Source organism: Anoplophora glabripennis, unplaced genomic scaffold, assembly GCF_000390285.2.
Source record: "Anoplophora glabripennis isolate ALB-LARVAE unplaced genomic scaffold, Agla_2.0 scaffold1042, whole genome shotgun sequence".
NCBI classification, from domain to species: domain Eukaryota; kingdom Metazoa; phylum Arthropoda; class Insecta; order Coleoptera; family Cerambycidae; genus Anoplophora; species Anoplophora glabripennis.
In genome coordinates, this window is record NW_019417538.1 from 90,235 (window position 1) to 101,361 (window position 11,127).

Sequence of the window (11,127 nt, forward strand, 5' to 3'; positions counted from 1 at the left end):
ATAGTTTTGTGCCACCCTGTATATGGTGTAGAGATGTGGGGATGGGACGGTACCTTGGGGGACACCCGTGTCCATGGGTCGGGTTGTGGAGAAGGTATATTGGATCTGAATGCGGAATTTTCAGTTGTGGAAGTAGGACTTGATGAGTTTGGTGATACTGGTTATCACATACTGCACATACTTCAACATACGACTTCACTCGCGAAAAAAACCCTGAAGTTGTAATATTCTTAGAGCATATACAATAGGAGGAAACAGGCTTAAGGCGACAGAGAGAGAAAAACATAGTTTGAGACATGTCTCTTGCGCAGGCATGTGATTGACTAACGCAACTCTCTGCTTTCTAGCAGAAAGCCATCTCCTAATCTCTATAAAAGCGTACAAAAGTTGTAATATATTTTGTTTGCTTAATAATAACCAAACCTATCACCCTTTCTACAACGTCATTTTTTAACGCGGTGTTTCCTCCATGTAGTATATGCTCTTAGATAATACCGGTAAACAACAATAAACCTATTATTCTGTAAGTTAGTGGTGTTCTGTGATAAGGATGTAAGGTTATTTTTTTTGTGTGAGTTTATCCCGATTTTAAAAAGCATAAATGGGAAATTTCGCGAAAACGTTCTGCCGGCTCTGCCGCAATGTCATAACTGATGGAAATTTTAAAGTAATAGAAGAAACTATTAAAGAAGTTCTAGAGATTCTTCTCGTGAAACTAGTAAGAAAATTTGTATTGTACCTTGTATTCTGTAAATTTTTGAAAACTGAGTCATATTTCATGATAATATTTGATTTAGTGTGCGGAAGAAAAAACAGAGCCTGTAATATGCATTGCTTGTTCCACTACAGTATTGGCGGCATTTCAGTTCAAGGCAACCTGTATGGACACGGAGGATAGTATTTTTCCTTACGTTAATTCTGAAAACGTGGCATCTGTTGATTTAAGAGAGATATATCTCAAGATACGGGGTAAAGAACATTTGAGAGCCATATTGGAAGATGAGAGAATTTGTCGATTGTGTATGCAGATGGACACCTGTGGATTTACATCGGTAGAGGATGTGGAAATTGACATAATCCAAAAATGTATCCCAGAAATAGTATGTATAGTTTTTTATATTAGAAACACATTTTTTTTTATATAGATTTCACTTTACTTTATTGAGACATTGCGTCTTTTATAGAATTTTAATTCCACCAAGGAGCCGGTGGTATGTGCAGGTTGTCTGGATTCTCTGAACGCTCACAGCAGTTTAATAAAAAAGTGTCTAGATGTTGAGGAACAAATAAAAAATTTTCATGGAGACAAAGAGAGCCTGTTGTGTGCTAAGACTGATGAGATTGAAATAAAATCTGAGGAACCCGATAACGATAGGTAGGTTTCAAGGGATATTCCATGTTTTCAGGAATGGAACTAGACTAATTTAAGGTTATTTTTCGGTATTAAATCTAAAGTTAATTTTAAATGATTTTAAAAGTTTCATACAACTAATTCTTCAACTAATTATAAAAGAGGTAGTGATTTTGTAGAATATTTTAATGAAAAAAGTTGAAAACGTTTTCTGAGAATTCGCACAATGCACTGCTTAATAATTTGCACAAAGAAGCAAAATGCAAAATGTAATAATACTAAGTATTAAGAGAGATTTAAGAGCCTTTATTTGAGAATCCAGTTAAAATTATGTAACGTTAATGAACCAGAAGCATCATACAATTACCTAAAAGTGGTTCTAAAACTCTGTATTATTGATAACATGTTGCCGCCAACAAATAGTCAATAAACTACCCAAAGTGTATCTTTATAAGAAGGTTTATTTGAACAATTATTTTGTTTTGACGAGAAGTTTCAGTTAAATTTTTTACACCTAATTATGACTCACCCTGTATATGTCTGAAGTATTTTTAATTCCATGTTAACTCGTGTGTTAGAATTTTTCAAATTATCCTTGTCAAATTGAAAATAGCATGATCACATCACTTAAACACAATTTGAACCCAATTGCCACATTGGGTTATAACTTTTTAATGCTACTTGTGATATTTTCATTTGTTTAATGATTTTTCCAGTGACTCTGCTCTCCGTAATGATCACGAATGGACCATCCAGCAGAAGGGTAATTTAAAATTTAATCTGTACAAATGCCATGCATGCGATTTGAAATACAAGCACAGGAGCAACCTTTCACGCCATCAAAAAAGTCACAAAGATCCTAGGAAGCGGTTGTACAAGTGTGATAAGTGCGACTTCAAAGCTTATCGTAACGATCTTCTCACACGACATCAGGTCAAACACAAAAACCCGTCTGAGGTGCAAATGTACCACTGCAATACATGTGACTTCAGAACTAAATATAAGCCGTCCCTCAGAAATCATCTACTGTCACACAAAGATTATTCTAAAGAGTCGATGTATGAATGTCAGTCATGTCGTATGAAGTATAAGCACAAAAATAGTCTTTTGCGTCATAAGCTAATTCACAAAGACATTCCTAAAATAGGAACATATGAATGTATAACATGCGGCTTCAAAGCCAAACATAAGTACCACCTTACACGACACCAGCTCAAACATGAAAGTCTGGTCGAGAGGCAAACATACAAGTGTGATACGTGCAACTTCATATCCTGCAATAATTACAGTCTCACACGGCATCAGCTCAAACACACAAGCCCGTCTGAGGTGCAAATGTACCACTGTAATACATGTGGCTTCAGAACTAAATATAAACAATCTCTCACAAGTCATTTACTGTCACACGAAGATTGTTCGAAAGAGTCGATATATGAATGTCAGTTATGTTGTATGAAGTACAAGTACCAAAGTAATCTTTCACGCCATCAGCTAGTTCACAAAGACATTTCTAAGAAGACGGTGTACAAGTGTGATAAGTGCGACTTCAAAGCTTATCGTAATGATCTTCTCACACGACATCAGATCAAACACAAAAGCCTGTCTGAGGTGCAAATGTACCACTGCAATACATGCGACTTCAGAACTAAATATAAACCGTCTCTCAAAAATCATCTAGCGGCACACAAAGATTATTCCAAAGTCTGTATATGAATGTCAGTCCTGCTATATGACGTACAAGCACAAAAGTAATCTTTCGCGCCATAAGCTAATTCACAAAGACATTTCTAAAATAAGAACGTACGAATGCGTAACATTCAATACCAAACGTAAGGACCGCCTTACACGACACCAGCTCAAACACAGGCCCTGTATTAGGTGTGCAAATGTACCATTGTCACACGTGCGATTTCAAAACTAAACAAAAGAAGCACCTTTCAAGATATCAAGACATCAGTTAATACACAAATATTATGGAAAGTAGGGATGTTATTCAGGATTATTCAGTAAACATAAAAAAGTTACAGTTAATTCACTTTGTGGAAACTGATATCATTTGTGACGTGACATTTCAGGAAAAAGGTGTCACATTATGAACATCCATGGGCATCGTACAAAAATTTTCTGTGAGAGTTACTAGGGGGTACGAAATATTGATTACATTTGTAAAAATTTCTATTTGCTTCATTTCTTTACTCTGCTTTGTATTAATAAACAATGGTCTCCGATAAAGTGCAAAAAATTTAGAAGGTAACGCAATATTAATGAAGATAAATAGTTATTTTCCAGTTTGTTTAAGTTACAATACTATCGTTTAGTCAGCCGTGATTTTCTCGAAAACGGTTAGTTGTATAAAAAAAATTTAGAGCCAAAATTGAAGATCATTGCATTACTGATTAGATGGTGGATAAATTTGAAAATTTTTCACGGTAAATAGTTAATAAAATTTAAAAATATGGTGTGCATTGGACTCTTCATCAGCCAATATCTCAGAAACGGTTGGCCTGAGAGATTTCCAACAAGTATACCTTTTTTGTTGAAAATTGATAGGGGAAAGTCTAGTATGCAACGTCAATGTACAAGGTAGCAAAAAAGTTAGGGCCAATTTAATTCAAGCGTACCCTTATAGGTGGCACCCAGTTCAATCAGCATCAAAACCAATGAAATATTTAAATTTAGCATTCTAAAAAACTGTAGTACCTCAAGTTTATGCCAACATTTTTGTTTGGAAATTATTACTAAAAAATTAAAATAAAAAACTAACATCCTGTATACCGAAATCTAAGCATTTGTGGATCCATGTTTATAGGAAAAAGGTCTTCTTTTGACCTCAAAAATATACCCCTAAATTATTTGTACGGAATTTTGAATCGCCCTATATAATCTTTATATTCATATTTTTTACTTTGAATCAGCAAAAGTGTTTTTAATACAGTCAATACCCTAGAATACCAACCAATAGTATTCATAAAACGCTAATGGACAATATTTGGCCATCTCTTGGTGATATAAAAATTATATCTGGCGGTAAATTTAAATTGTTTAGAAGTACATCTTACAAAAATTAATTGTTTTTGTTTTTACTATCGTCTTCTACAAACTGCGAATTTATTTGTATACCTACTGGTAAATAATAAAAACACAGATATAAAGACAAGTAAAAAATTATTACAACATATTAATTTAAATTTGTATAAAATAAAAAAACGTGTAAGATACGTCAATGTTTACAATAAATACTGATTTCAAACAGCTCTAGTACTGATTTTCTAGGAGTTAAAGTACAGTTAAAAATGTTTCTGTAGTTTCTGATTCATTTATTATGTCTAAGGCCGGGTACAAATATGTAAACTTCCAGTTCTTGTGTTTGGTGTATGTCCTGCTTGTTATTGGTTGTTTAATAAATGGACTGTTTTATGGTCAATAAGAAGGAAAAATTTTCTTCTTTCAGTTACATATATTTCTATATGCATCTGAAAACGACTTAATCACCTTAACTTTGTCGATCTCTTTGTAGGCAAAATTATTTCCTACAATATTGAGAGACCTATGTATTTTTATATCCTACCTTCTATCGTTAATATATTTATAAAAATTTATTAGAGTTCTTTAAAAATTTTAAAATAAATAATATAGGCTACTTTGAATTAGATAAATAAATTAATAAATAATGAAAATATGTCGGTGCACAAGGAACAGTAGTGACTCCAGCGGTAAAAACTATAAGTAATTTCTAGTCTAGTATTTCTACTATCATATTGACAAATTTTGTTAATTTTCCCGTAGCATGAGTTCGTGCTCTATCTATATATCTCTGGCTCTATCCAGTCTTCTTGGGAGCACCCAAGGATATTATAATACATTATAAATATCCTTGGGGAGCACCTTCAAATTTTCATTTGTACCTGTTCCGAAAAGAACGCACTTCTCCGAAGTGCTATCCCTAGGGCTTTTCGATTTGGCAAAAATAGTAGCCATTAATAGCTAATACTAACTTAGAGTTACTCTGAACTGATATAAGTTGCCGATAGGTATAATTTTGCCAAAACGTAAGTCCCTCCCTGTTTGTTAGAGTTGTGTGTCGATAGTCCAGTCGAATGCAACTAATGTTGTTTTATTAGGTTATAATTTTTATAATTTTATATGTTGACGTAGTAATTAGTAATTTATGGGTATAATAACAAATGCCCGAATAAATTCTATAAGGTAGTATAAATGGAAAACTTTGCTAAAACATTCTGCAGGCTTTGCCTCGACGTCATAGTAGATGGGAATTTCAAAATAATAGAAGAGACTATTAAAGAAGTTCTAGAGGTTCTTCTGTTGAAACTGGTAAGAAAATGCGTAGTGTATACTACATTTTGTGTCTTCTTTCCACGTTAATCATATTTTAGAGAATAGAAGAAAATATTAAGCCTATAATATGCAGTACTTGTTCCATCAGACTATTTGAGGCATTTCAATTTAAAGCGATGTGTACAGACACTGAGGATAGTATTTTTCCTCACGTTAGTTCTGAAAATGTGGCACCAGTTGATTTAAAAGATATTTATCTAAAAGGAAGAGGTAAGGAACACTTAAGAGGTTTATTGGAAGACGAAAAACTTTGTCGATTGTGTATGCAGTTAGACACCTGTGGATTTACATCAGTAAAAGATGTGGATTTTGACATAATCACTAAATATATTCCGGAAGTAGTATGTATATTATATTTGAAACATTGCTGACATATCGCTATAGGCTTGAAAAAGTTATGTTTACGGTATCTTTTGTAGAATTTTAATTCCACCGAGGATCCAGTTATTTGTACAGCTTGCCTTGATTCTCTGAACACTCATGGCAGGTTTTTAAAAATGTGTTCAGATATAGACGAGCAAATTTGTGATGGTAAAACTACAGGGGATCGATTATATATTGATACTGAAGAGATTGAAATAAAATCTGAAGAAAACAATGAAGATAGGTAAGTTTTCAATAACTGTCTCGCTTTACACTTTATTTCTTAAAAGCTACACATTTTTCTAATATCAACTCATACTTTTCTTTAAAGATATTAAGCTGATTTAAATTATTCTCAAAATGACAATATTCGACAGCATGTTGCTCATAAAGTCAAAAATAACTTAGAAATGCTGAAATGTTGCTGCAATTTACCATTTTCAAGAAAATTAGCAATAAATGTTCGTTCAGTTTTACTGATACATTATATCAATTAAAATATTGTTTGACTTTATTCGATAAGAATTTTTAGAAAAATATTTTTGAATTTGTGTGAATTAGCGTAATATCTTTAAAGTAGATTAATAAGGAAGCTAACCGTTCGTTTCTGAACACCCTGTATGCACTTAATTATAAGCAAGTTATAATTTTTCCAGCGATTCTCCCCTATATAACAACAATGAATCTTCAGTCAGCATAAACCAGAGTAATTCTTTACAAAATTTGACGGAAGTGGATGAAAATGATAAATACGAAATTAAAACTAACTGCGAGAGAAAGCACATAAGAGGCATATCAGAGACGATCTCCAACAAACCTGATACATGTGGTTACAAAATCAAGGGCAATGATAAATTAAAACTCGAATCCAAGCTCAACAGCAGCCTTTCACCCCACCAAATAAATCACAAAGACATTTCTAAGCCACGGTTATATGAATGCGATACGTGCGGCTTCAAAGTGAAACGTAAGTGCCACCTTAGAACGCATCTACTCAAACACAAAAGTCCCTTTGAGGTGCAAATGTACCACTGCAATACGTGCAATTTCAAATCCAAATATAAACAAAGTATCGCAAAACATCAACTGGTGCACGTAGATTACTCCAAGGAGCCGACGTTCATATGTTGCACATGCGGTGCGAAGTTCAAGCAGAAAAGATACCTTCTGCGCCATCAACTAAGTCACACAGACAGTTCTGAATTGCGGCCGTATGAATGTGACACATGCGACTTTAAAGCAAAACGTAAATACCATCTTGAAAGGCATCAGTTGATGCACAAAAGTACATCTGAGGTGCAAATGTACGAATGCAATACCTGCGACTATAAGTGCAAACGTAAGGACCAACTATTAGGCCATCAACTGATACATAGAGATTACACTAGCACATCACTGTTCAAGTGTGATACGTGTGATTTCAGCACCAAATATAAGAACAGCTTTACAGGCCATCAGTTAACACACAAAAACATTTCAGAGGTGCCTACGTACAATTGCGATAAATGTGACTTTAGGAGCAAACATAGACAGAGTTTTAAAATGCATATAGTACTTCACGAAGGTGTTCCACAGGTGCCACTGCATAAGTGCGATATATGTGGTTTTGAAACCGTGCAAAAAGCCAATCTTAACACCCACTTGCTGAAACACGACAGCATTTTTAACGCACGGACATTTAAATGTAACGAGTGTAACTTCACAACTAAATATAAACAGGATCTTCCAAGGCATCAGCTAATGCACAAAGACATTTCACAAATGCCATTGTATAAGTGCCACATATGTGGCTTTGAAATCAGGGAAAAGCACAATTTCAAAAAACACCTGCTGAAGCACAAAAGCATTTCTGACACACCGACATTCGAATGTGACAGGTGCGATTTTAAAACTAAATATAAACAGGGTCTTGCAAGGCATAGCATACAGCACAAAGACGTTTCGGAAGTCCCGCAGTACGAGTGTCATACCTGTGGACACAAAACCAAGCACAGAGGTAACCTTATTACTCACCAGAAACTACACAGAGGCCAAAGTCAGTCACTCAAAGATGAAATACTGAAATAACTGTATCGACTAAGAGCTGCAGTGGTCAGATTATGAAAGTTGTTTGTTAATTTCAGATAAACTTGTTACGTCGCCTTGTGTGACCACGCAACAATTTTGTCAGATAGATTATTTATAGTGTAAATTTGATTATCCAGCAAAAATAATAAATACAAAATGTCAAATAATTAAGAAAATTTATTCTAAAAAAAAACACAAATCCCACCATAAAAAGTCATAAAAAAATTATAATCGTGACGTAGCTAAATGAAAAATTTCAGATCCTGCGCCAAATGTAATTTTTATAATATTAGAAACTATTGTAGTGGTAACACTGCTCTTGCACTCTTATAAACTATGTAATTAGCAGTGACACTCTGTACACTATAAAGTTCTATGAATCGTATTCTACAGTAGAATTCGTATTCATAAAGCAAGAGTTCTCTGAATTGGTACTTTGTGCTGCAATCGACTTGAGTTCGTGTTAGTTCGTAAATTTATTCACTATTCTACAAACATTAACTTAAATAGTAGTAAATTTTTATAAAACCCTAATATATGATTGGCAGCTGCTATATTTCTGGCGGTTAGGTTTGTTATTTATTTAGGGAAAAAATAAGAAATAGAGTAGTTGCTAGGCCAGGAACCAGAGAGGAAAAAATATAATATGAAAGCAATCTAAGTAGAGAATTAAGTAGCAGTAATAATACTAATGAAACGACAACTATAGAAGAAATGTGGGCAGGAATAAAAACAAAAATAGTAAGAGCAGGTGGAAAATACAGGAAAAAAGTGAAGAAACAGGAAAAAGAATGGTCTGATAATGAGTGTAAGGAGGAGCTAGAAACTAGAAGAAAATTGAGACAAAAGATGCTACAAGAAGGAACGGAGGAAGCAAAGAATAAATATGAAGAGCAAAGAAGGAAAACTAAAAAGGTGCTAAGAAATAAGAAAAGGAAAAATTATGAAACGGTATTGGAACAAATAGAAGAAAAGTTAAGAAATAACAATATTAGGAATTTATACCAAGGAGTGAAGAATGAAACAAGGGGGTATCAACCAAGACCAGTGTTTTATAAGGATAAGAATGGGAAGATAGTGGCAGGAGAAAACGAAATATTGAACAGGTGGAAAGAATATTTTGAAGAATTATTAAATGGAGATGAAACCGATGATACGGAAAGAGAAGAAANAATAATTATGAAAATTTATTCTAAAAATGCATAAACTGCCAACACTTACGCTTTTGACACTTGTAACCCCATTCCCTTCATCAATTAACAAGAATTATATCAAAATTATATATATGATGCAGATCTTATATGTGCACGTACAGGGTGTCCCGAAATTCATGCAACAAAATTTGGTCACAGATTCATAAGACAAATTTAGGGGTCCCATATTTTTTCTTTTTGCCAACTGGCCCTCTCTTTCGGAGTTGCAGCCCCCTGAAATCTGCCTCTAAGAAGTCTTTTTTATATCTCAAAACCATGTTGTACGAGAATCACTAAATTTGGTACATAGGAGTTTTATGACATGTGGAATCTCACAGTGCTACGCTTTATGGCGAGAAACCCCCTTAAGACACTTTTTCGTGTGCCCCCTTATCTTTGGAACCCGAAAAATTTGGTCGCAAATTTGATTTTTTCAAAAATTATTAGCTAGAAAGTCATTAAATTTAAAAACTTTTTTGTCTCTTGATATTTGTTTCGTAAAACATAATGTTTTTGAGGAAAATGGCGAATCACGATATGCATTCGATCACATTATGACATTTTTGTTGAAAACATTGCGTTTTACGAAAAAAGTATAAAGGGACAAAAAGTTTCTAAATTTAAAGGCTTTCTAGTGGACTGATAATTTTTAAGAAATTTAGATATGCGACCAAATTTTTTTGGCTGCAAAGACAAGGGGGCCCAGGAAAAATTGTCTTAAGGGGGTTTCCCCACCAAAAAACGTTGCACCATCAGATTCCACGTCATAGAACCCCTGTGTACCAAATTTAATGATTCTCCTACAACAGGGTTCTGAAATGTAAAAAATATTATTCTTAGGGGCGGACTTCAGGGGGCTGTAACTCCGAAAGAGGGGGCCAGTTGGCAAAAATAAAAAATACGGGTCCCCTAAATTTGTTCTAAGAATCTGTGACCAAATTTTGTTGTATGAATTTCGGGACACCCTGTATATTTTAATTGCGGATATAATTAGTGATCTCAGTTGAGTCCAGCGAGCCATTTTTCAAAAGTATAAATATATACGGAGACATTCATTTTTTCTACAATAGTAGGTAAGGCGGCACTTGAGACCACCCCCCACTCCTCCACCTTTTCCTTTCCCCCTCCCCTTCCCCACCAGCCAATCAGAGCGCAGCATTTTTGGCGGGAAATTCAAAATGTAGTCATCTAGGTCTTTACCCCCACCTAGGCCTTCGCCCCCGCTTAGGGCTTTGCCCCCCTAGGGCCCCCGTGCAGGTATCTCCACGTAGGTATGCAAGATCCCCCACGTAGGCGGTTGCTCCCTAGGACCCACGTAGGGCTTTACCCCACCTAGGGTTTTGCCCCCTAGGGCCCCCACGCAGGTATCTTCATGTAGGTATGTAGGATTCCCCACGTAGACAAGAGTATTGTGCCCCGCGTGTATCCCCGCGTAGGTATACCTAAATTGTATAGGGCTTCGCCCGCCACCGCGGGCCCCAAAACGTGGTCGAGCGGAGACCTAGGCAGTAGTCGCGATTTTCATTTCACAATAGTAGTTTGTAACGCGGCCGAGCGTGTATCTGTAGATGGCGTTGCAAGTGGAGCGCGGGTCTAATAAATATGCCTATATATTTAAGTATTACAAACTACGGCTAAAAATATTTACTGAAATTTACTTTAGGAATGTATGTTAAAATAGAACAGAAAGGGTCAATCCTTCTTCGTCTTAAATGTTCATATATATTTCTTAAGTTCATATTAAAGCCGAATAGCAAATTCTTTTTATTTTTTAAATTGTATTAGAAATTATTCCCC

The 11,127-nt window shown here is 34.9% G+C and overlaps 2 protein-coding genes across 2 annotated transcripts; both read left to right on the top strand.

The window, feature by feature from the left end:
- Nucleotides 1–567: 567 nt before the first annotated feature.
- Nucleotides 568–4,627, top strand: LOC108912690 (zinc finger protein 883-like). The gene is made up of 4 exons (XM_023456395.1): nt 568–718; nt 798–1,100; nt 1,185–1,375; nt 2,068–4,627. Exons 1-4 carry the CDS (start codon nt 602–604, stop codon nt 3,062–3,064), a joined length of 1,608 nt encoding a protein of 535 aa, XP_023312163.1. The 5' UTR covers nt 568–601; the 3' UTR covers nt 3,065–4,627.
- An 863-nt stretch (nt 4,628–5,490) lies between these two features.
- LOC108912700 (zinc finger protein 37-like) lies at nt 5,491–8,304 on the top strand. The gene is made up of 4 exons (XM_018718016.1): nt 5,491–5,683; nt 5,746–6,048; nt 6,127–6,314; nt 6,727–8,304. The coding sequence occupies exons 1-4, from the start codon at nt 5,567–5,569 to the stop codon at nt 8,135–8,137; spliced, it is 2,019 nt and encodes a 672-aa protein (XP_018573532.1). The 5' UTR covers nt 5,491–5,566; the 3' UTR covers nt 8,138–8,304.
- Nucleotides 8,305–11,127: the final 2,823 nt, after the last annotated feature.

Coding starts and splice junctions, on each gene's coding strand:
- LOC108912700 (XM_018718016.1), top strand. CDS start 5,567: ATGGAAAACTTTGCTAAAACATTCTGCAGGCTTTGCCTCGACGTCATA. Junction 6,049..6,126: donor CTAAATATATTCCGGAAGTA/GTATGTATATTA, acceptor TATCTTTTGTAG/AATTTTAATTCCACCGAGGA. Junction 6,315..6,726: donor GAAGAAAACAATGAAGATAG/GTAAGTTTTCAA, acceptor TAATTTTTCCAG/CGATTCTCCCCTATATAACA.
- LOC108912690 (XM_023456395.1), top strand. CDS start 602: ATGGGAAATTTCGCGAAAACGTTCTGCCGGCTCTGCCGCAATGTCATA. Junction 719..797: donor AGATTCTTCTCGTGAAACTA/GTAAGAAAATTT, acceptor TATTTGATTTAG/TGTGCGGAAGAAAAAACAGA. Junction 1,376..2,067: donor GAGGAACCCGATAACGATAG/GTAGGTTTCAAG, acceptor TGATTTTTCCAG/TGACTCTGCTCTCCGTAATG.